This window comes from Scyliorhinus torazame, chromosome 13 (assembly GCF_047496885.1).
Source record: "Scyliorhinus torazame isolate Kashiwa2021f chromosome 13, sScyTor2.1, whole genome shotgun sequence".
Lineage (NCBI taxonomy): Eukaryota > Metazoa > Chordata > Chondrichthyes > Carcharhiniformes > Scyliorhinidae > Scyliorhinus > Scyliorhinus torazame.
Genome location: NC_092719.1, coordinates 180,656,071 through 180,679,464, shown reverse-complemented (window position 1 = coordinate 180,679,464; position 23,394 = coordinate 180,656,071). Strand labels below are relative to the sequence as shown.

At 48.8% G+C, this 23,394-nt stretch overlaps 1 protein-coding gene across 2 annotated transcripts in view; it reads right to left on the bottom strand.

The window, feature by feature from the left end:
• Window positions 1-23,394, bottom strand: part of phf2 (PHD finger protein 2) — a 197,853-nt gene that overhangs the window by 10,918 nt on the left and 163,541 nt on the right. Inside the window, exons 15-19 of one of the 2 annotated variants that reach the window (XM_072472519.1) lie at window positions 6,659-6,849; window positions 4,796-4,869; window positions 4,059-4,216; window positions 3,817-3,867; window positions 1,854-2,128 (exon numbers count right to left, since the gene is read on the bottom strand). In XM_072472519.1, the coding sequence (XP_072328620.1) occupies window positions 1,854-2,128; window positions 3,817-3,867; window positions 4,059-4,216; window positions 4,796-4,869; window positions 6,659-6,849 (749 nt within the window). The remainder of the gene's footprint in view (window positions 1-1,853; window positions 2,129-3,816; window positions 3,868-4,058; window positions 4,217-4,795; window positions 4,870-6,658; window positions 6,850-23,394) is intronic. The other variant, XM_072472520.1, reaches the window with a different exon arrangement.

Sequence of the window (23,394 nt, the reverse complement as noted above, 5' to 3'; positions counted from 1 at the left end):
TCCCAATCAAAAGATGTAAAGAATAAATGCAACTCAGACAATGAAGAAAGACAAGTCAAAATGATGGAGGTCACTACAATAGCCACAGTCAGAATTACAGGGCCCATGACTTTATATTATTTGGATCTGATATGTTAAGAAAGTGTTCTGTCATGTCTTACAGTGTCTCTAATCTCATTGGACAACATAAATTTATGGGGTAGGGGACGAAGCAGAGGAAGTAAACCATCTTGAAATGCTGTACATTATGAATAAGTCTCAGGAACAATTCTAAAAACCAAAGAGCTTTTGTTGCTATTTTGTGATTCTCAGCACAAGGTTAAAAGGCATTAAAAGACAACGCACTTAGGTTCCCTACACCTTGGTCTCAATTTTCAAATGCTGCGGGTAAGAACCAATGCGGATGCGGTTTGAAAATCGGTTGTCCAGAAGGTCCTGCCTCCTCCAGGATGCGGTACGATTTTCAATGAGGACAAACTCTGGAATCCACATGCTTCCAATTAAGCATTTGTTGAGCTAATTGATGAGCTCATTAACAGGCCTCATGGAGTAGTTTTGAATTTTTAATTGTCAGGCACAGGAAGTACGTCGTGTCTGAGAAACTTCAAGGTGGCGGCCTAATAATGGGATTAGTCACTGAATCCCTTGCAAATCCTACCAGGCATAAATTTGGCTGGCATAGGGTACTGAATTGCTTCTGGACACCGCTGTGGATGAAGCTGGCAATGTATAGTGTGGGGGACCATCAGGGTTAATGGATACACTGGTCAAATCATTTAAGAGGGACTACAAAGTTCAGCTGCTCCACATGTGACAGAGGTAGCATCACTGAGATTTTTGTGTTTTCACCTGCACGAGGTTGAAGCCCGGAGAGTGGCATCTGGCTGTGGCTTCACCAGGACAGCAGAGGTTGGCAAAGGAAGCCCTGCTGAACAAATAAGCATCATTCATGGACTGGCGGTGGCTCCAGGAGACTTTGACATTGGACAGAGTAGTGAGCAGGAGCTTTCAGCAGCTAAATCCTCCTGGTAAGGGGGAGGCCAAAGGAGCAGAGAGAAAGCTTGCAAGGTGAAGAAGGCGCTATCTGAGACATCGGATGCACCACCCACCAGTCAGCTGGTGACAAATGGCAGAGTTCCCGTGCCAAAGGAGACCATGCCAATCCAGACAGTTGGTCTCAGACATTTATGCTCTGGTCAACAATTACCCCGTCAGGTCTCAAAAGAGGCATCATAAACCTTGATGTTGCCCATGGACGCCTGCCTGTGCTAGCATCAGCCTGATCAGCACTCTCCTGTGGCTTGGCGTCAGAAAATGCCACTTTCAGTCAAATTCACTGGATGCCAAACTCACCCCTGGTCAATTTATACATTTTATTTTTAAAAAGAGCATCACGACAATGCACTGGGAAAGATTGTGACCTGTCAGTTACCCGTGCATCAGGTTCCCAACCCTAGATAGAAAGTCCAGCCCATTGTGTGTTATACAACTGTATGGACTGTAAAAGTTGAAAATACTCAGCAGTTAAAAGTGCAACAATCGTTGCTAAATATTTTAACACTAGAGCGGCATGTGGCGCAGTGATTAGCACTGGGACTGCGGCGCTGAGGACCCGGGTTCGAATCCCAGCCCTGGGTCACTGTCCGTGTGGAGTTTGCACATTCTCCCCATGTCTGCGTGGGTTTCACCCCCCACAACCCAAAGATGTGCTGGTTAGATGATTGGTCATGCTAAATTGCCCCTTAATTGGAAAAAAATAATTGGCTACTCTAAATTTATATATTTTTAAAAAAAATTAACACTCATCTTCAAATATATCAGTTACATCATGGTCACTAATCAAACGTTCTTACCATATTCAGAATCTTTGAAACATGCTCCCAAGCTGTCCTGGTCTTCATAATCATTAAAGTCAATAATACTCTGCATCGTGCTTTTGACTAACCGTTTCCCTGTGTGCTTATTAACGTTGCTACTAGTTTTCTTTGATCCTTGAATTATGGATGAGTTATTTTTAACTTGGTTACTGGTCCATGAAGTTTGCAAGCAGGAGTCTGAGGACTGAAGATTTGCCATGGACAACATGCCCTGGATGGCTTCTTGGGTGCTGGGTGAGGCTGGCGGTTGGCTGAAATGGAAGGAAAAGAGTCCTATGATTCTCTAACAGAAAGTGGGTTAACGAGTAACTGACTAGCAAAGATACCATATTTTACAGCTTTACTTTTATTCTCACAACCTGCTAAAACACTGCACAACAGTGTGAATTAGCCGGTTTCTGTATTAATCTCTAGATAACTGAAAAAACAACTGTACACAAATTAAAAATGGATCAAAATTGTAACTTTATTTCAAAATGGCACCCTGAAAAATGTTTTCATATTTTACGTGCAAATATTTCATTTTGTGCCTTAACCTCTCTGCTCACAACTGTCCACATTATATGTATAATGGTTAGACTGAGTGAACTCGGATTCTCATTTAATCTCTGGAGAGGCCCTTTATTCTGTTTACTGCAGTGAAAATGTGCATGGGAATCATGGATCTGAACCCGGGTTCTACCATTCCTTAGTTGCACTTCCAAATTCCTGGGGTTCTTAACTCAACTTCAGAATTTCCATCCTTATAAATTTGCACATGTTACAGGCAAGAAAAAAAATTAGGAAGTAAAATTTGTTTGTTCGGATTTCTATAGCTGAAAACAGCAATCAGGTTTTAAGTTGAGACCTATGCTATTCAGTATCTCCTCAATCCACAATCTTGCAAATTAGATTTATGGGGCATTTGTTCTTACAATAAATTCCTAAAATTAAAAAATATCCAGATGCATTTTTAAAATTTGCTATACACCAGGCCACATAAATTTCCTGTCAGATTTAAACATAGAACCTGCACATCCAGCACAAACTCACATTTATTTTTAAATCCATTTTCATGTTCTGTTTGCTTATTTGAAACCTCAAACAATGCAAACGGACCATCAAAATTTAAATACTAAGCAACCTCAAATGGGAAGTGCCCAGGGCAACACCAGAAAGTTTTGTAATCAAAAGCGATAAAAGTCATATGCCAATAAGAGCGTTGTCAGGATTGGGAATGTCCCACCTGAAACGGCGATGGAAGTCGATTCCATCAATAATTTAAAAGCAGTGTTGGATATATTTTTACAGGGTTATAGGTAAAAAGTGAGACGGTGGGACTATGCACAGCTGCTCTTTCTTAGAGGTACAAAGGCAAGCTGCCAAATGGCCTCCTTATGTACTGTAAGTTTCTATTATACTATGAATATTTATGGCAGTTTACTTTGGAAAACCATAAAAATTACTATCTCTCTATTGTTTAGCGAAGTCTGACATACATTTCATATCAAAGTACATGTAATTTAAAGATTTAAACAATGGATTTTCCCTTTGTTGCTTCCATAATCGAAATAAAGTTTGGAAATATGCAAACAATTTGTGTAACTGAGTATTTAAGAAATGAACCAAATATCTTGGACTAAGGTATCACATCACCCCTCGTAAGTTTATATCTGGGCCGGAATTCACCAGTCGTTCACAGGGGGCGGGATTCTCTGGTCCTTGCCGGCAGTGCACCCCCGCTTGCCAGTTTCCCAACGGCGTGTGATGGCTTCAATGGGAACAGAGAATCCTGCCACCAGTGAACGACGTGCCACCTCTCGCTGCCGAGAAACACGTGGCTGGGAGGCCGGAGAACACTGCCCCTGATGTTTTCACTTTTTCATTTGCTTTTCAGCCCAAATTGTTTTCCATTGATCTATAATTACTGAATTTAACTCTTTTAGGATATTATTGGTACCTGAAGTCAGCGGTGTCACAGTTGGTGACTTTTACTACTTTAACAACCTTGCTGTAAAAAAAACATTCGAGAGGATTTTGTCAGATCAAATGTTTGGATTAAGTGAATTACATTAATTTATATTAATATAATACTCCTTAACAAATAGATAACTTTTTTAAATATCATAGCTATTAAAATTTACTGGTCAAATGCAGCTTATTAAATCTCTAAATTCTATTCCTTGGAATCATGATCCGTACCTGTTTCCACTGTACTCAAGTCCGCCAACCTGTTTGCTGGCTTGTAGCAGATCTAGTATCCCGGCAGAACTGCCTGTTTCAGTCTTTTTGTCAGTACTAGGATCTTGCTTCGCCTCAGTATCAATATGAAGTGAATCTTCATCAGATGAGTTGTTATCCTACAGGTGAACCCATAAATAAAATTGTCAGAATAAAATTGAATTGCAATTGATAACAAGGATATAAAACAAGAAATGATAAGTCGATTTGCCTTATTCAACACAGGCAATTATTAATTAACCTTTTAGTTCAGTGACCTTTGCTTCAATTCAACCAGAAGTTTACAAATCTCCCATATATAACAGTAGAATCCCAGATCACCAATGTCAGCTGCTGGCTCGAACGTAAACAATGGTGTCTGAAACAGTACAGCTGGGAGATTTGCCTCTACCATCCGGAGTGGGATTTTCCGGTCCTTCCTGCAGCACCCACCCCTGCGATGAGACGGGCAAACCATTCTAACCGCCGTAGACATCGGCGGGATCAGTGGACCCCACCAACAGCTAATGATGTGCTGCCTCTGAAAAGCCCGCCACGAGAGTCAGCACATCCTCGCCATGTGATCAGGACAATTTGTCACATTGTTGCAAATAAAGCTTTGTGTTCAGCTGACAAGTAACAGCATAACCAGTCAGTTTTATAAGCTTGAGTTTTAAAAATTAATTCCACAAGTAAGTGGTGAATATGTGTTGATATACCTTGTTAGAGCCTTGTTGAATCACAGGTTCCTTCATTTCAGCATGTCCAACACTCTCTTTGGTCTTTGATAGAACTGTCAAAAAAGATGGTTAATGGATTAAAAAGAGTCAAGTATTGGGAAGACCGAAGCAGTCATCTTCAGTGTCAACAAGCTTCATAGAATCATAGAATTTACAGTGCAGAAAGAGGCCGTTCGGCCCATCGAGTCTGCACCGGCCCTTGGAAAGAGCATCCTACCTAAGACAACACCTCCACACTATCCCCATAAGCCAGTAACCCTACTTAAACGTTTTGGACACTAAGGGCAAATTTGCATGGTCAATCCACCTAACCTGCACATCTTTGGACTGTGTGAGGAAACCGGAGCACCCGGAGGAAACCCACGCACACACGGCGAGAAAGTGCAAACTTCAGACAGACAGTGACCCAAGCCGGGAATCGAACCTGGGACCCTGGAGCTGTGAAGCAACTGTACTCACCACTGTGCTACCAGATTCTCGAAATCTGAAATAAGAATAGAAAATGCGGAAAAAACTCAATAGTTTTGGCAGCATGTGGAGAAAGAAACAGAGTTAACGTTTCAGTCCATTTGACATCTTCAGAGCCGCCAGCTGAGTTTCAGACCACATATCTCTGCCAGCTCCTCGAATGAATTTCCATCTCATTCGTATCGCTGGACTTAGTCCTGTCTCAGATTTGTGAAACTCTCACTGATTCCTTTATTACTTCTCGACTTCACTATTCTGCACACTCATGACCAGCCTCCGACATTCAACCTGTGATAAGCTTGAGTTTATCCCAATCTCTGCTGCCTCTGTCCTCTGCACTAATTTCCATTCACTTCATGCTCACCACCAATTCCATTCCGCTCCCAGGCCAAAACAGTTAGTCTGCAACCTCGGCATCCTAAGTGACCCAAAGTTCAGCTTCTAACACCATTGTCCTCTCCATTACAGAGATCTCCTGCTTCTGAAGCATCCCCTGCATCTGCCACTGCTCCAGCTTAACTCCTGATGAAACCCTCATCATACCTTGACTATGTCAATTCTCTGCTGGCTGGTTTACCATCCTCAAATATCTGTAAACTTTAGATCATCCAAACTTCTGCAGCTGTCTGTACCCACCACAGATTCCACTCACTCCTGTCCTCGCCGGCCTACACTGGCACCAACACCATAAGAGCTCAAATTTAAAATTCTTATCCATGTTCAAATCCCTTCATAAGTTCACTCCATCCGAATAGCCTGCCTCCCCCACTCTCTACTACCTATTCAACTCTCACAGATCCTTTTGTGCATACCCATTACCACCCCCTGCCAGCCCGTTGCACCTTAATTGTACATCAGTTGTCTTATGCCGCCAGCCTGTCTAATTCTTGCTACTTTCACTATCTCACAGCTCCAGGGTCCCAGGTTCAATTTCAGCCTCGGGTGACCATGCCTGTGTGAAGTTTGTACATTCTTCCCGTGTCTGCATGGGTTTCCTCTGGGTGCTCAGGTTTCCTCCCACTGCCCAAAGAAGTGCAGATTAGGAGGATTGGCCATGCTAAATTACCCCTTAGAGTCCAAAAGGTTAGGTGGTGTTACTGGGTTACGGGGATAGGGTGGAGGCATGGGCTTGGGTACGCTCCTCTTTCCAAGGGCTGGTGCAAACTCGACGGGCGGAATGGCCTCCTTCTGCACTGTAAATTCTATGATTCTAGTTCGAGAAGGCAAATTGCGACTTGTTCAATACCTTGCAAAGCATTCAAAAGAAGGAATATCAAACCTCTTGAATGTACATGATGCATTCCTTGTCATTAGTTCTATTATACAGATTTATACTTGTGTGAAAATATAAAACTTTTTTGAAAAATTACTTACATGTTAAACTTCTTTTAGAAGCAGTCTTCTTCCTTCTTATAGGAAACTCATCAATCTGCAATTCGCCGTCATCCGAAACATACTCGTATTCATCTCTTACTGGTTTTGGTTTGTCTTCTTTAATATTTTGCAAACACCCAAACACGTGATCAGGCTTGACAGATTTGGTGTGAGTTTTCACTCCTTTACAACTGTTGAAATACAATGCTTAGGTGTCAAAAAATTGTTTTCCTATATTATCAACAATGGAAAGCAAAAATATTCACTTTTCTGATATGAATATATGAACAAGGAGCAGGAGTCAGCCATTCGGCCCCTCGAGCCTGATCCATCATTTATTTAACAAGATCATGGCTGACTTGATAGTAACTTCAAACCTGCATCCCGCCAACCCCCGATAACCTACCACCCCCTTGCTTACTAAGAATCTGTCCAACTCTTCCATAAATATATTCAAAGACCTTTCTTCCCCCACCTTTTCAAAAAGACAGTTCCAAAGACTCACCACCCTCCAAGAGAAAAAAATTCTCCTCATCTCTGCTTTAAATGGACGACCCCTTATTTTTAAACAGTGAACCCTAGTTGTAGATTTGCCCGCAAGAAACATCCTCCGCATCCACCATGTCGAGACCCCTCAGGAATTTCCATGTTTCAGCAAGTCACTTCTTACTCTTCTAAACTCCAGTGGACACACGCCTAGCCTGTCCAAACATTCCTATAAGACAACCAGCACATTTCAGGTATTTGTTTGGTAAGCCTTCTTGGAATTTTTTGCAATGCATTTATAGCCTTCCTGAATATGGTGACCAATTCTGTACATAGAACTCCAGATGTGTCTCACTCATGCTCTGTATAACTGAAGCAAACCTACCTTCTTTTGTAGTCAATTCCCCCCACAATAAATTAGAATATTCTGTTCGCTTTCCTAATTCCTTGTTGTACCTACATACTAGCCTTTTGCATTAAGACACCCAGATCCTCTGTATCTCAGAGCTCTGCAATCTCTCGCCATTCAGATACGTTCCTCCTTTAGTCTTCCTGCCAAATGGGACAATTTCACATTTTCCCACATCTGGGGCGTCATTCTCCGACCCCCCCGCCGGGTCAGAGAATGGCCGTTGGCCGCCGTGAATCCCGCCCCCGCCCCCGCCGAAGTCTCGGGTACCGGAGATTGGGCGGGGGCGGGAATCAGGCTGCGCCGGTTGGCGGGACCCCCCGCTGGATTCTCCGGCCCGGATGGGCCGAAGTCCTACCCAGAAATTGCCTGTCCTGCCGGCGTAAATCAAACCTGGTATTTACCGGCGGGACCAGGCGGCGTGGGCGGGCTCCGGGGTCCTGGGGGGGGCGCGGGGCGATCTGACCCCGGGGGGTGCCCCCACCGTGGCCTGGCCCGCGATCGGGGCCCACCGATCCGCGGGCGGGCCTGTGCCGTGGGGGCACTCTTTCCCTTCCGCCTCCGCTACGGTCTCCACCATGGCGGAGGAGGAAGTGACTCTCCCCACTGTGCATGCGCGGGAAACTGACAGCGGCCGCTGACACTCCCGCGCATGCGCCGGGAAACTGACAGCGGCCGCTGACGCTCCCGCGCATGCGCCGCATTTCCGCGCCAGCTGGCGGGGCAACAAACGCCATTTCCGCCAGCTGGCGTGACGGAAATCCCTCCGGCGTTGGCCTAGCCCCTCAATGTCGGGGCTAGGCCGCCAAAGATGCGGAACATTCCGCACCTTTGGGCCGGCGCGATGCCCGTCTGATTGGCTCCATTTTTGGCGCCAGTCGGTGGACATCGCGCTGTAGGGGGAGAATTTCGCCCCATATTCCAATTTGCGCATTCTCTTTTTTAAAAAAAACATTTTATTAAAGCATTTATGATTTTATAACAATACAAATATATACATAGTTCAGTGCGTAACACATCCCTCCATCTCCCATTTTTCCCGCCTGCTCTAAACACAAAATAACCTAACACTCCCCCTCCCCCTTATTGAATCTGCTGACGGTTTAGTTTTCTCCGAGGAAGTCGATAAACGTTTGCCACCTCCGGACAAACCCGAAAGTTGATCATCTCAGGCGAACTTAATTTTCTCAAGTCTGAGAAACCCAGCCATGTCACTAACTCAAACCCCTGATTTCGGGGGCTTCGAGTCCCTCCACGCTAATAAGATCCATCCGGATCCGGGCTACCAAGGAGGCAAAGGCCAAAACATCAGCCTCTCTTGCCCCCTGGGCTCCCAGATCTTCCGACAAACAAAAATCGCCACCTTTGGACTTGGCGCCACCCTTGTTTTTAGTACCGTGCACATGACATCCGCAAATCCCTGCCAGTATCCCCTAAGCTTCGGGCATGCCCAAAACATATGGACATGGTTTGCTGGCCCTCCCGCACACCTCACACACTTGTCCTCTATCCCAAAAAACTTGCTCATCCGGGCCACCGTCATGTGTGCCTAGTGTACCACCTTGAATTGTATGAGGCTGAGCCTGGCACATGACGAGAACGCGTTGACTCTGCCCAGAGCATCCTCTCACAGACCCGCCTCTACCTCTCCTCTCAGCTCATCTTCCCATTTACACTTTAGCTCAACTATCTGAGTTTCCTCCCACTCCATGAGTTCTTTAGAGATATCCAAAACCTTCACCTTCCCCACCCCCATTTTAGAAAGTACTTTGTCCTGTATCCCCTGTGGTGGTAGAAGCAGAAAGGTTGCAACCTGCCTTCGCACAAAATCCCTTACCGTGCAGATATCGAAACCCATTCCCTCCCGGCAATTCAAACTCCTCTTCCAAATCCTCTAAACATGGAAAACTCCCATCAAGAAATAGATCCCTGCTCTCTCCCACCCCCGAAACCCCCCATCTAGCTTCCCCGGGATAAACCAGTGAACACAAATTGGAGCTCACACCGACGCTCCCTCCACTCCCACATGCTTCCGCCACTGCCCCCAGACTCTCGGGGTCGCCACTACCACCGGGCTTGTGGAGTGCCGGGCCGTCGAGAACAGCAAAGGAGCCGTTACCAATGCCCCCAAACTTGTGCCCTTACATGATGCCATCTCTACTCGCTCCCACACCGAAAGTCCTCCTTCATTTGTTCAACTAGCCGGGTCAAATTTAATTTATGTAACTGCTCCCATTCCATCCCACCTGAATTCACAAATAATGGAAACTCACTCCCACCACTTTAAACGGCAACTCCCACAGTCTCCTCTCCTGCCCCCTAGCCTGGATCACAAAAACCTCACTTTTACCCATATTCAATTTGTACCCTGAGAACCGGCCAAATTCCCCTAAGATCTGCATAATCTCCCCCAAACCCTTAATGGGTCAAAAATTGCGCACTCACTTAACCTATCAATGTTTAACCTATCTTAACGTGCCCATTGAGGTCAGGACCCAGATTTGCATATTCAAGTGCGCACTTAGTCTAACCTATATATGTGTACGCCGGATCAACCCAGCGCCTCAGAGACCCCGAGCCGGCAGCATTTAGCACTGGTTTCCACAAATGTGGACCAAGTATACTGTCATTTGGGAGAGGGGGTCCCTGGTAGTCGGGTTTTGGGCAGGGTGGTACTCTGTCACCCACAAAGCAATTCAGGGTGTCCAGGTGCTACTGCCAAGCTGGCAGTGCCAAGGTGCCCAGGTGGCATCATGCCCATGCCAGGGACTGGGCTGGGGGGGGGGGGGGGGGGGGGGACGACGACGACTTGATGATTCCCTTATAGATGAGTTGGGGCCTTGGGGGATCTGGAGGTCGTGATATTGGGGGGTGGGGGGTGTCTAGAGATCAGGCTGGCGAGCAGAGCTGGTTAGTGCAGGAATTGCGGCCTCGGAGGGGCTTGCCGAGGTCCCATTCAATAGTTCTCGGTGCTGCCAGCTCTGGGAAACATCCGACTAAATATGCTCGACACGGGGCTCTGTTTCATTTTCGTTAAATCGTGCCCTACATCTTTTTGTAACCTCCTTATGTCCTCTTCACAACTTATTCTCCTACTTATCTTTGTGTCATCAGCAAATTTAGCAACCATGCCACCCACCCCTTAATCCAAGTCATTCATATTAACTGTAAGCAGTTGAGGTCCCAGCACTGATCCCTATGGCACACCACTTGTTCCACCTTGCCAACCTGATAAATACCGAATTTATGCCTACTCTCTGATTCCGGTTAGCCAGCCAATCTTCTATCCATGCCAATGTTACCCACTATACCATGAGCTCTTAATTCTGGAATAATCTTTGATGTGGCATTTTATTAAATGCTTTCTAGAAACCCAAGTACACTGCATCCACTGGTTCCCCTTTATCCACAACACATGTGCGGTAGCATTGTGGGGCAGCACGGTAGCATTGTGGATAGCACAATTGCTTCACAGCTCCAGGGTCCCAGGTTCGATTCCCGGCTTGGGTCACTGTCTGTGCGGAGTCTGCACATCCTCGCCGTGTGTGCGTGGGTTTCCTCCGGGTGCTCCGGTTTCCTCCCACAGTCCAAAGATGTGCGGGTTAGGTGGATTGGCCACGCTAAATTGCCCTTAGTGTCCAAAATTGCCCTTAGTGTTGGGTGGGGTTGCTGGGTTATGGGGATGGGGTGGAGGTGTTGACCTTGGGTGGGGTGCTCTTTCCAAGAGCCGGTGCAGACTCGATGGGCCGAATGGCCTCCTTCTGCACTGTAAATTCTATGATCTATGTTGCTCCCTCAAATAACTCCAATAAGTTGACTAACATGATCAACTTTCACAAAACCACGTTAATTTGACTCTGCCTGATTCCCTTGAACTTATCGAAGTATCCGATAACGTCTTTAAGAATAGTTTCTAACATTTGCCCTATGACAGATATTAGGCTAACTAGCCTGTAGTTTCCCACTTTCTGTGCCCTCCCTTCCAACCTGGTGGGACCTTCCCCGAATCTAGGGAGTTTTGGACAATTAAAACTAATGCATCAACTATTAATACCCAATAATACCTAATGGGCACTTGTTAGCAGGCAGCTCCAACAATTTTACTGAGTACCACTTAACAAGTGCTCAAAGGAGGAAAGTGAGGTAGAGAGGTGGGGGGAGCGTGGGCCCAGGCAACTAAAGCCGCAGCCCCCAATTATGCTGCAAATATGATAGGGAATGAAAAAGAGGCCAGAAACAGAAGCATAGATACCCCGGAAAAATGTAGGGTTGGAGGAGATTAGAGCGATGGGGCGGGGTAGGGCCATGAAGAGATTTGAGAACAAGGATGAGAATTTTAAAGTCAAGAGGTTGCTTGACCAAGAGCCAATGGAGGTCAGCGATTACAGGGGAATGGGATTTGCTGCAAATCAAGACATGGGCAGCAGTTGTGGCTGACCTCATGTGTACAGAGAAAGGAATGTGGGAGAATAGCCAGGGGTGCATTGGAATATTTGAGTCTAGGTGTGGCATGGATAAGAGTTTCAGCAACAATTAAGCTGAGACAGGGATGACGTCAAGCGATGCTATGGAGATGGAAATAAGCTCTACCATGGAGAGGCAGGAAACAGCTTGAACATATTTATGCCAGGCTCCCACAGGACAATTAGGAGCCTGATTTAAACCTAACCGTTAACGTGTACATTTCCAACAGAGGATAAAGGTAGATGCGAACTGCTGATTTAAGGGTTTAAGTGCCTTTTACAGGACTCTTGGTCAAACAGGACCAGCCTCAAAGTAGCCTTCAGCCTCCCACAACTCTGACTGTGGCCTCTATCATCCAGCCCCCATCCTTGCAATTGCCAATCTGCCAAGCCCTGGTCTCTAACTCTTAAGCCAAGTGATTGCCAACCTCCAACAGTCTGAAAACCAGTTCCCCACTTTGCCTCGTGGTCACCAACCTGCCTAGCCATGAGAACCAGACCTCCAGTCATCAATGAGCTCCCGAGCCACATACTTGAGCTCGCTAATTCTCGTGAGTACCAAATTTGTCACTTCCACTGTTTGACAATCTTTGACAAAGAGTCGTCCAGACTCGAAACGTTAGTTCCCTTCTCTCCCCACAGATGCCGTCAGACCTGCTGCGATTATCCAGTATTTTCTGCTTTTGCTCCCTCAACTCTTCTGATTGCCAGGGGTCAACCCATATGGTCCATGGCTGTAGTTGCCCGCCACTGGATTTCCCACCTGGTACATGGACGGGTTATTCATTTGAGAAGCTGCCAAGCAAGAAATGATAGACCGAAGCTATATGAATTTCTGCCTTTAGATTCAGCATGACATCTGCTTCCAGTTCTTTTTTATATAAATTTAGAGTACCCAATTATTTTTTTCCAATTAAGGGGCAATTTGTGTGGCCAATCCACCTACCCTGCACATCTTTGGGGTGTGGGGGTGAGACCCATGCAGACACGGGGAGAATACGCAAACTCCACATGGACAGTGACCTGGGGCCGGGATCAAACCCAGGTCCTCAGCGCCATAAGGCAGCAGTGCTAACCCTACGCCACCGTGCCGCCCTGCTTCCAGTTCTTAAGAAAGGTTCTTGCACTTCCGGTTGCGGCGATGCGGAGCTAAGCTGCGCGATTCGGCAGCTCCCGCGAAAACGGACTTTTGGGCCAGCCAACAGAGCCCCAACGGCACTTTTTAAAAAACCAACCCGTGGGGAAGGAAGGAGAAAGGTGCCCTACTAACCTGCATGGATCGGACCCGCAGCGAAACGGCGAAAAAGCGGCCCTGGAGCAGCGGGAGAAGAAAGAAGAAAAAAGCAAAATGGCGGCGCCCACGGACAGAGAGGAGATGAAAGAGTTCATCAAGTGCTGCTTCGAGGAGCTGCGTAAGGAGATGGTGGCGCCTATACTGGCAATGATTGAAAGACTTGGAGCAACCCAGAAAGTCCAAGAGGTGAAGATCCAGGAGATCCAGGAAAAAGTGAGTGAGAACGACAACGAGCTCGTGGGCCTGGCGGAGAGAGTGGAGCGGCACGAGGCGCTGCACAAGACGTGGGCGGGAAGACTCGAAGACCTGGAGAACAGATCAAGGAGAAACAACTTGAGGATCCTGGGTCTCCCAGAAGGAGTGGAGGGGGCCGAGGCCGCGGCATATGCGGGCATAATGATCGGGACACTGATGGGTGAGGAGGCCCCCCTGGGATTGCTGGAGCTGGATGGGGCGCACCGAGTGCTAGCGAGGAAGCCCAAGGCAAAAGAGCCGCCAAGGGCGATGGTGGTGAGATTTCACCGGTTTACGGACAGAGAGAGGGTCCTGAAATGGGCCAAGAAGGAACGGAGCAGCAAGTGGGACAATGCGGAGATCAGAATATACCCGGACTGGAGCGCGGCGGTCGCTAAGCGGAGAGCGGGTTTCAACCGGGCCAAAGCGGTGCTGCATCGGAAAGGAGTGAAATTTGGAATGTTGCAGCCAGCGCGACGGTGGGTTACATATAATGGCCAACACCACTACTTCAAAACGCCCGAAGAGGCGTGGACCTTTATACTAGCTGAAAAATTGGACTCTAATTGAGGGTTTGTGTGGGAGGGGGGTGTTTGAGGGTTGAAGTATGATGGTTGTTGTACATAGGGGGTCAACCACGCGCAGGAAATGCTATATGGGCTGGGGGAGAGGGACAAGGCCACGACAGGAGCTGCGCCATGGTGGGCGGGGCAGGCTTTGGAAAGCGCGGGGTTGTCTTTCCCGCGCGTGGCATGAAAGGCGGGAAGGGGAACAAAGGAATGTACATTGGTTGGGAGATTCCCACACGGGGGGGGGGGTCAAAGGGATGGCGGGGGAAGCCGGGGTCAGCAGACTTACGGGAGGGATGTGGGGGGAGCAAAAAAGCTAGACGGGGATCTAGCGGGGGGGGGGGGGGGGGGGGGGGGGGGTTTGCTGCTGCACTGGCCGGAAGAGAACGGGACACAGAAGAGGTGGCTGGGACGGGGGTCCCCCGGCTGGGGGACTGGAGAGTGAGGGAGACGCGGACAAGGGACTGGCCCAGAAAAGGAGATGGCTAGTCGGCGGGGGGTGGGGTGAGAGTCCCTCCAATCCGGCTGATAACGTGGAACGTGAGGGGCCTGAATGGGCCGGTGAAGCGGGCTCAAATGTTCGCGCACTTGAAGGGACTGAAGGCAGACGTGGCAATGCTCCAAGAGACACACCTGAAGGTAGCGGGCCAGGTCAGGTTAAGAAAGGGATGGGTAGGACAGGTATTTCACTCGGGACTGGACGCAAAAAATAGAGGGGTGGCAATTCTGGTGGGAAAGCATGTGCCATTTGAGGCCAAGACTATCGTAGCGGATAATGGAGGGAGATATGTGATGGTGAGTGGTAGGTTGCAAGGGACGTGGGTGGTGTTGGTAAATGTATACGCCCCGAACTGGGATGATGCTGGATTTATGAAGCGCATGTTAGGGCGCATTCCGGACCTGGAGGTAGGAGGACTGATAATGGGAGGGGACTTCAATACGGTGCTGGACCCAGCACTGGACCGCTCCAGATCAAGGACGGGAAGGAGGCCGGCGGCGGCCAAGGTGCTCAGGGGTTTTATGGATCAGATGGGGGGAGTGGACCCATGGAGGTTTGCAAGACCGCAGGCCAGGGAATTTTCTTTTTTCTCCCATGTGCATAAGGCTTACTCCCGGATAGATTTCTTTGTTCTGGGCAGGGCGCTCATCCCGAGAGTGGAGGGGACGGAGTATTCGCCATAGCCGTTTTGGACCATGCCCCGCACTGGGTGGAACTGGAGCTGGGAGAGGAGAGGGACCAACGCCCGCTGTGGCGGCTGGATGTGGGACTGCTGGCTGATGAGGTGGTGTGTGGGAAGGTGAGGGTGTGTATTGAAAGGTACTTAGAGGGAGGTGCGAGTGGGGGTGGTATGGGAGGCGTCGAAGGCGGTTATCAGGGGAGAGCTGATCTCCATCAGGGCTCATAGGGAGAAGACAGAGGGAATGGAAAGGGAGAGGTTAGTGGGGGAGAGCTTGCGAGTGGACAGGAGAAAAGCAGAGGCCCCAGAGGAAAGATTACTTGGGGAAAGGCGACGGCTCCAGACGGAGTTTGACCTGCTGACCACGGGCAAGGCGGAGGCACAGTGGAGGGAGGCGCAAGGGGCGACTTACGAGTACTGGGAAAAGGCTAGTCGGATGCTGGCGCACCAGCTCCGTAAGAGGGCGGCAGCGAGGGAAATAGGGGGAAATCAAAGATGGAAGGGGAGCCACGGTTCGAAGTGCAACAAAAATAAATAAGGTATTCAAGGACTTCTATGAAGAGCTGTACAGATCCCAGCCCCCGGGGGGGGGGGGGGGGGGGGGGGGGGAGAGAGGAGGGGGGGATGAGGCGATTCCTGGACCTGCTGGGGTTCCCGAGGGTGGAGGAGCAGGAGGCGGTTGGTTTGGGGGCACCAATTGGTTTGGAGGAGTTGAGTAAGGATTTGGGGAGCATGCAGGCGGGGAAGGCCCCGGGGCCAGACGGGTTCCCGGTGGAGTTCTATAGAAAATATGTGGACCTGCTGGCCCCGCTATTAGTGAGGACCTTCAACGAGGCAAGAGAGAGGGAACGCTGCCCCAGACAATGCCGGAGGCGACAATCTCCTTGATTCTAAAGCGAGACAAGGATCCACTACAATGTGGATCGTACAGGACGATTTCGCTCCTCAATGTGGATGCTAAGCTATTGGCGAAGGTACTGGCCACTAGGATTGAGGACTGTGTCCCGGGGGTGATTCACGAGGACCAAACGGGATTCGTAAAGGGCAGGCAGTTAAATACCAATGTGCGGCGGCTCTTAAACGTGATAATGATGACATCGGAGGAGGAGAGTCGTAGATAGTGGCAGCTATGGACGCGGAAAAAGCCTTTGACCGAGTAGAGTGGGAGTACCTCTGGGAGGTATTGCGCAGGTTTGGGCTCGGGGGAGGGTTTATTAGATGGGTTAAGCTCCTTTACAGCGCCCCGGTGGCGAGTGTAGTGACGAACCGGCGGAGGTCGGAGTACTTTCGGCTGTACCGAGGGACGAGGCAGGGGTGTCCCCTGTCCCCCCTGTTGTTTGCATTGGCGATCGAACCCTTGGCCATATCACTTAGGGAGTCTAAGAAATGGAGGGGGATAGTCCGCGGGGGAGAGGAGCATCGGGTATAGCTATATGCGGATGACCTGCTGCTGTACGTGGCGGACTCAATGGAGGGGATGGTGGAGGTCATGCAGTCTCTGAAGGAGTTTGGAGAGTTCTCGGGCTACAAGCTTAATGTAGAGAAGAGTGAGCTTTTTGTATTACAGGCAGGGGACCAAGAAAGAGGGATAGGGGACCTGCCGCTGAGGAGGGCGATGGGGAGTTTTCGGTATCTGGGGATCCAGATAGCCAGAAGTTGGGGGGCCCTACATAAACTGAATTTGACGAGGGTGGTGGAGCAAATGGAGGAGGATTTTAAAAGATGGGACATGCTCCCGCTCTCGGTGGCGGGTAGGGTGCAGTCAGTCAAAATGGTGGTCCTTCTGAGGTTTTTGTTCGTGTTTCAGTGCCTCCCCATCGTGATCACCAACGGCTTTTTCAAGAGAGTAGGTAGGAGTATTATGGGGTATGTGTGGGCAAATAAGACCCCGAGGGTTAGGAGAGGGTTCTTGGAACACAACAGGGACCGAGGAGGGTTGGCTTTGTCAAACCTAGGGAGTTACTACTGGGCAGCAAACGTGGCGATGATCCGCAAGTGGGTCATGGAGGGAGAGGGGGCGGCATGGAAGAGGATGGAGATGGCGTCCTGTAAAGGAACGAGCCTGGGGGCGTTGGTAACGGCACCGCAGCCGCTCACGCTGACAAAATACACCACAAGCCCGGTGGTGGCGGCAACACTAAGGATCTGGGGCCAGTGGAGAAGGCACAGGGGTGCAATGGGAGCATCGGTGTGGTCCCCGATCAGGGGTAACCACCGGTTTGTCCCGGGGAAGATGGACGGGGGGTTCCAAGGCTGGCATCGGGTGGGGATTCATTGACGGGACATTTGCGAGCCTAGGGGCACTGGAGGAGAAATTAGAGTTACCCCCGGGAAATGCATTTAGATATATGCAGGTGAGGGCTTTTGTGAGGCGACAGGTGAGGGAATTTCCGTTGCTCCCGGCACAAGAAGTTCAAGATAGGGTGATCTCGGGGGTATGGGTCGGGGAGGGCAAGGTGTCGGAAATATACCAAGAGATGAAAGAGGGGGAAGCGCTAGTAGAAGAATTGAAAGGTAAATGGGAGGAGGAGCTGGGGGAGGAGATTGAGGAAGGGCTATGGGCTGATGCCCTGGGTAGGGTTAATACCTCCTCCTTGTGTGCCAGGCTCATTCTGATACAATTTAAGGTGGTTCACAGAGCGCATTTGACGAGGGCGAGGCTGAGTAGGTTCTTTGGGGTAAAGGATAGATGTGAAAGATGTTCAGGGAGCCCGGCGAACCATATTCATATGTTTTGGTCATGCCCGGCATTGGAGGGGTTCTGGAGAGGTGTGGCGGGAGTAATATCCCAGGTGGTGAAAATCCGGGTCAAGCCAAGCTGGGGACTAGCAATATTTGGAGTAGTGGATGAGCCGGGAGTGCAGGAGGCGAAAGAGGCCGGAATTCTGGCCTTTGCGTCCCTAGTAGCCCGGCGAAGGGTCTTGCTATTGTGGAAGGAGGCGAAGCCCCCTAGCCTGGAGGCCTGGATTAATGACATGGCGGGGTTCATAAAATTGGAGACAATTAAGTTTGCTTTGAGAGGGTCTGCACAGGGGTTTTACAGGCGGTGGCAACTGTTCCTAGAATATCTCGCGGAGCGTTAGAAGGTCAGTCAGCAGCAGCAGCAACCCTGGGGGGGGGACACGAGAGATTGTTTGAGGGGATGGACGAGCGGGAGATGGCATGGAGGGTGGGAAGAAACGGAACGTGCGGCCAAGAGCCAGTGTATAAAGCTATGTAATTATACCATCTTGCCATGTATATATCTTGCTCAGGGAGATTTTGCGTTATTTTGTTACCGGGGGGGGGGGGGGGGGTTATTGTTTGTAAGGGGAAAAAATTGTGTTGTTAAAAAACCTGAATAAAAAATATTTTTAAAAAAAAGAAAGGTTCTTGACCTGAAACGTCAAGTCTGTTGTTCTTTTCATAGATGCTACCAGACCTGCTGAGTATTTCTGTTTTTATCTCTGCACCTCCTTGCTGAATTGTTCCAATAATCCCCTGAGCACTCCCCATAGACATTGGCACCAATATTTCACTAACCAAGTGATCAATATACGGTACAAATCATCATTACAATTGTGAAAGGACGTAAATAAATAGATGGGAAATGCATTTTGATGCAGAAAATTTTGAAACAGAGTAATTTAGATGTAAAATCCAATGCAATAACACCCCACTTGGTCAGGTAATAAAGAAAATAGAGGAGCAAACTAGCATAGGTTTGAAGAAACACAGTAGATTTCAGATGACAATACAAGTAGATTAATAGATTTTTTTTAAATGAAGACTGTAACCAACTAGAAAACAAAACCAGGAATAGGGTTGAACATAGGATTACCGAAGCAGTAGTGGGCCATTCGGCTCACTGAACCAGCACTGCCATTCAATTAGATCATGGCTGAACATCTACCTCAATGCCATTTTTCTGTCCTTTCCCATATCCTTTGATGTTATTAGATATAGAGATCTATTGATTTCTATCTTGATCATACTCAATGATTCAGCTTCCACAGCCCTCTGGGGTAGATAATTCCAAAGATTCATCACCCTCTGACTGAGGAAGTTCCACCTCAAATCAGTCCTAACTGGCCTGTCTCTTATTCTGCGACTTTGCCCTTTGGTTCGAGGCAGGGGCAACATCCGACCTCCATCTCATGCCCTGTAAGAATTTTGCAAGTTTCAATGAGATCATCTCTCATTCTTTGAAACTCTAGCAAATACAGGCACTGTTTCCTCAATCTCTCCTCATTAAAGGTGGCACAGTAGCACAGTTGCTTCACAGCGCCAGGGTCGATTCCCGGCTTGGGTCACTGCCTGTGCAGAATTTACACATTCTCCCCATGTCTACGTGGGTTTCCTCAGGGTGCTCCAGTTTCCTCCCGCAAGTCCCGAAAGACATGCTGTTAGGTAATTTGGACATTCTGAATTCTCCCTCTATGTACCCGAACAGGCGCCGGAATGTGGCGTCTAGGGGCTTTTCACAACAAACTTCATTGCAGTGTTAATGTAAGCCTACTTGTGACAATAAAGATTATTGTCATAAGTCAATCCCACCATCCAAGGCTCGAGTTTCCATTGCACTCCCTCCATGCAACTATACCCGTCCTTAGATAAGGAGATCAAAACTGTACACAATATTCTACATGCGGTCTGTTCATGGATTTATACAATTGCAGCAACACATCTTTACACCTGCACTCAAATCCCCTTGCGATGAATGTCAACATTCCATTTGCCTTCCTAATTGCTTGCTGCACCTGTTTTCAGTTACTCATGAACAAGGAGACCCACATCTCACCATTTAAGAAATACTCTGCCTCTCTGTCATAACCCCACAAGGACCACAGCGAAACAATCACTGATCTCCCTGTGGGCCATGTGGAGTCCGAGCTCCCAGGCTGGGGGGACAGAGGCCAAACACCTGGGTCTTGTTATGAGCAAGGTATAAAAGCAGGCCCAACTCAAATGGGGGATAATGGCAGCTCTGTACTCACCCATCAAATCCCCTAGCCGTTGGATTTTCCTTTATTTTGAGTGTTACATTGTATTGCTTAATAATGCCGTTGTTTGGAAAATTGGATACCTTCAATGCAGGTCTGGCGGATTGGAATCAATATGTAGAACGCAAGAGATACTTCTTCCAGGCGAACGGAATATTGAGGGAAGACTGACAAAAAGTCCTCCTCCTGACCGCCTGCGGGACCCACACATTTGGGATCATCAAAAGTTTGATGCACCCGGCTGCACCGGATTTCAGGTTTTTTGTGAACTGGTAGCAATCGTTTCGGACCACTACAACCTGAAGCCGGCTATGATTATGCAACGGTATCGGTTTAACACAGTGGTGAGAGTCAGTTTTGGACTTTTTCAACTCGCCTGCGGAACTTGGCTGAACACTGCAGTTCAGCCCATCTCTCTCGGAGATTTTGAGGGATCGGCCCGTCTGTGGTATCAATATTACGGCCACGCAGAGAAAGATGTTAGCGGAAACTATGTTGGACTTAAAGCGGGCCATTGAGCTTTCCCTCTCTTGCGAACACACATAGAAGGATGTATAGGAACTGCAAGGGCCTGTTGATTATCAGGTGCATAGCTTGGGACACCCTCCCTTTCGGACTCCATATCGGTCACAGAACGGTGAGGCTCCGGACAGAGCAGCCCACGAGGCAAGTTCATGGCAGAGATTGGGGTTCAGACGCTACTGCAGGCCAGTGGGATGACTTCGCCCTAGGAGGACGATGAGAGCCAGCCGCCATGCTGCCATTGTAGTCGTATATTTTGTGACGATCAGGGTCATCCAGTGCGCCGTCCGCGACAACAGGCGAGGTCGCACCCGGTCAGGGTCTTGCAAGTGGACACCACGGAAAACGACGACTGTTTGTTACAATTGAACCGTGTCTCGGCGCCGAGGGTCACGTTGATATAGATTACTTTGCAGGTTAATGGACACCCAGTGCGGATGGAGATGTTAGGTAATTTGTCTCCATTGTAGAGCTCCTTCAACGACTTTGTATGGGGATCATGCCGCTAACTTGTGGGATACCAAAGCAAGGTTGGGCAACTATATGGGGGAAACTGTTGAAAATCGTAGGTACCACCGTGATGCCGATGACGCAAGGACAGTTCTCCTTCCCTTGGTGGTAATACATGGCCCATGTCCCAACTTACTTGGAAGACACTGGTTGAGAATCCTTAGATTCAATTGGCAACCCATGTTGGAACCCGAGTCATAGTACTCTTTCTGAGCCAGGTGCAGAAACCTGGAGGCTGAGCCCTCAACCTGATGGGCGGCTCCTGCTTTGGCGAGAATGGTACTACCAAAACTCTGAATCAATGGGTCAAATGGTCCATACTGCCTTGTAGTATTCTATGGTCAGTTTTATTGCATGGGAAATTACTTTCTCAGCTGGTGAGCCAGCAGACAGCTAGCCTCGTCTCCATGTTCGTACAGGGACCCCTGTGTCTGGTGGAGTTGGTGCGCTGCTTTCCTCGTGGAGAGCAGATCAAAGTTATTCTGTAGCTTTTTCCTCTCCGCCAGGAGATCTAGAGCTGGGGCCTCAGAGTATTGCCAGTCTATCTGCAGTATGGAGTTGACTCGCTATTGCCCAGCAGCCCTTTCTTCCCTGTGCCATTGTGCTTTGAAAACAATCATTTCTCCCATGATCGCAGCTTTCAGCGCCACCAAGAACTTGATTGGAGAGACCTCCCCATTCTAGTTGTTAGCAATATACTCCTCTATGCCCGAGATATTTTTTCACAAAAAGCCTCGTCGGCCAGGAGGTCCAACCTCCATTGGGGGGGACGTTGGGCACAGCCCATCTCCAACCTCACAGCTATGTAATGTGGAGCATGGTCAGAGATTACGATCACGGAGTATTCCGCCATTACCGGCCCTGGAAGCACCAATTTTTCCATTACAAAGATATTGATCCATGAATAGACGTTATATACTTGGGAGAAGAAGGAGAACTCCTTCTCCCCTGGGCGGGTGAATTGCCATGGGTCCACCGCCATCTGCTCCACAAATAGGCTGAGTTATTTTGCCAAGTGGAGGTCTTCCCAGTTTTGGAATTCGACCAGTCTGTCGGTGGGTCCTGTACACAATTAAAGTCGCCCCATGATTAGTAGATTGCTGACACCCCCCCCCCCCCCCGCCCCCAGGCACCCTCCCCCTTGCTGGGGACGCGCTGTGGCCTCTTTCTTCCTCCTGTATCTCGGTGTGAGCTACCTCACTAGTGTGGTAGCCCCCTTCCGGGAGTTGGAGCGCTACCTCCCGTTGCCCGATCTCTGGGCTCTCTGTCCACCATTTCCCTCACCTTACCCTGTGCTTAGCTGTACTCAGATCATCCTTCCCACTCTTGCTGCTCTCATCTCCAAAACAAAGTAGTGTTCTCCCACGTAAAGTGGTTGCTGTAGCAATGGTCTAGTTTTGCCTGTACAGACTGTAAAAGTGAGAGAGCTTTCTTTTTGTCAAAATATTGCGTTATCAAAGTCTCATTCTGTGGGCTCTTCATCGCTGCCTCTGCTGTGGCTTCTCCAGGCGGTTCTCTGCGATAAATGTGTGAACATCCGTGGGGACCGTGAAATGGTGTTCCCTGCCTTGATACATGATCCAGAGCTTGGCTGGGTACAACAGTCCAAATCCTACGCCGTTTCTGTACAGCACGGCTTTCGTTTTGTTAAATTCAGCCCAGCGCTTGGCCAGGTCAGCTCCAATGTCCTGGTAGATCCGGATATTGTGACCTACCCAGCTGCAGTTTTTGGACTGCCTGATTCAACGTAGGATTCTCTCCCGGCCTTGGTACCGGTGCATTTTTGCAATTATCGCCTTTGGCTGTTCCCCGGTTTTGGGCTTTGGTCAGAGCCCTTGTCAATTTCTGGTGGATTGGGGAAACTATCCCTTCCCTCCAGATAACCCAGCATTATGGCCATGTAGTCTGTGGCATCCAGTAGGACCACGATTCATAGGTTCTGCCGCATCGACCGGTTCTCCTGATCCTTCACCTTTCCTCTCAGGTTGCCTTGTGTCACAGCCAGCCTTGCCATCTCCTTTTTCAGGGCAACGATCCAGTCACTCTGGTCCATTGCGGCCCTTTCCAGATCTTTAACCATTGCCTCCTG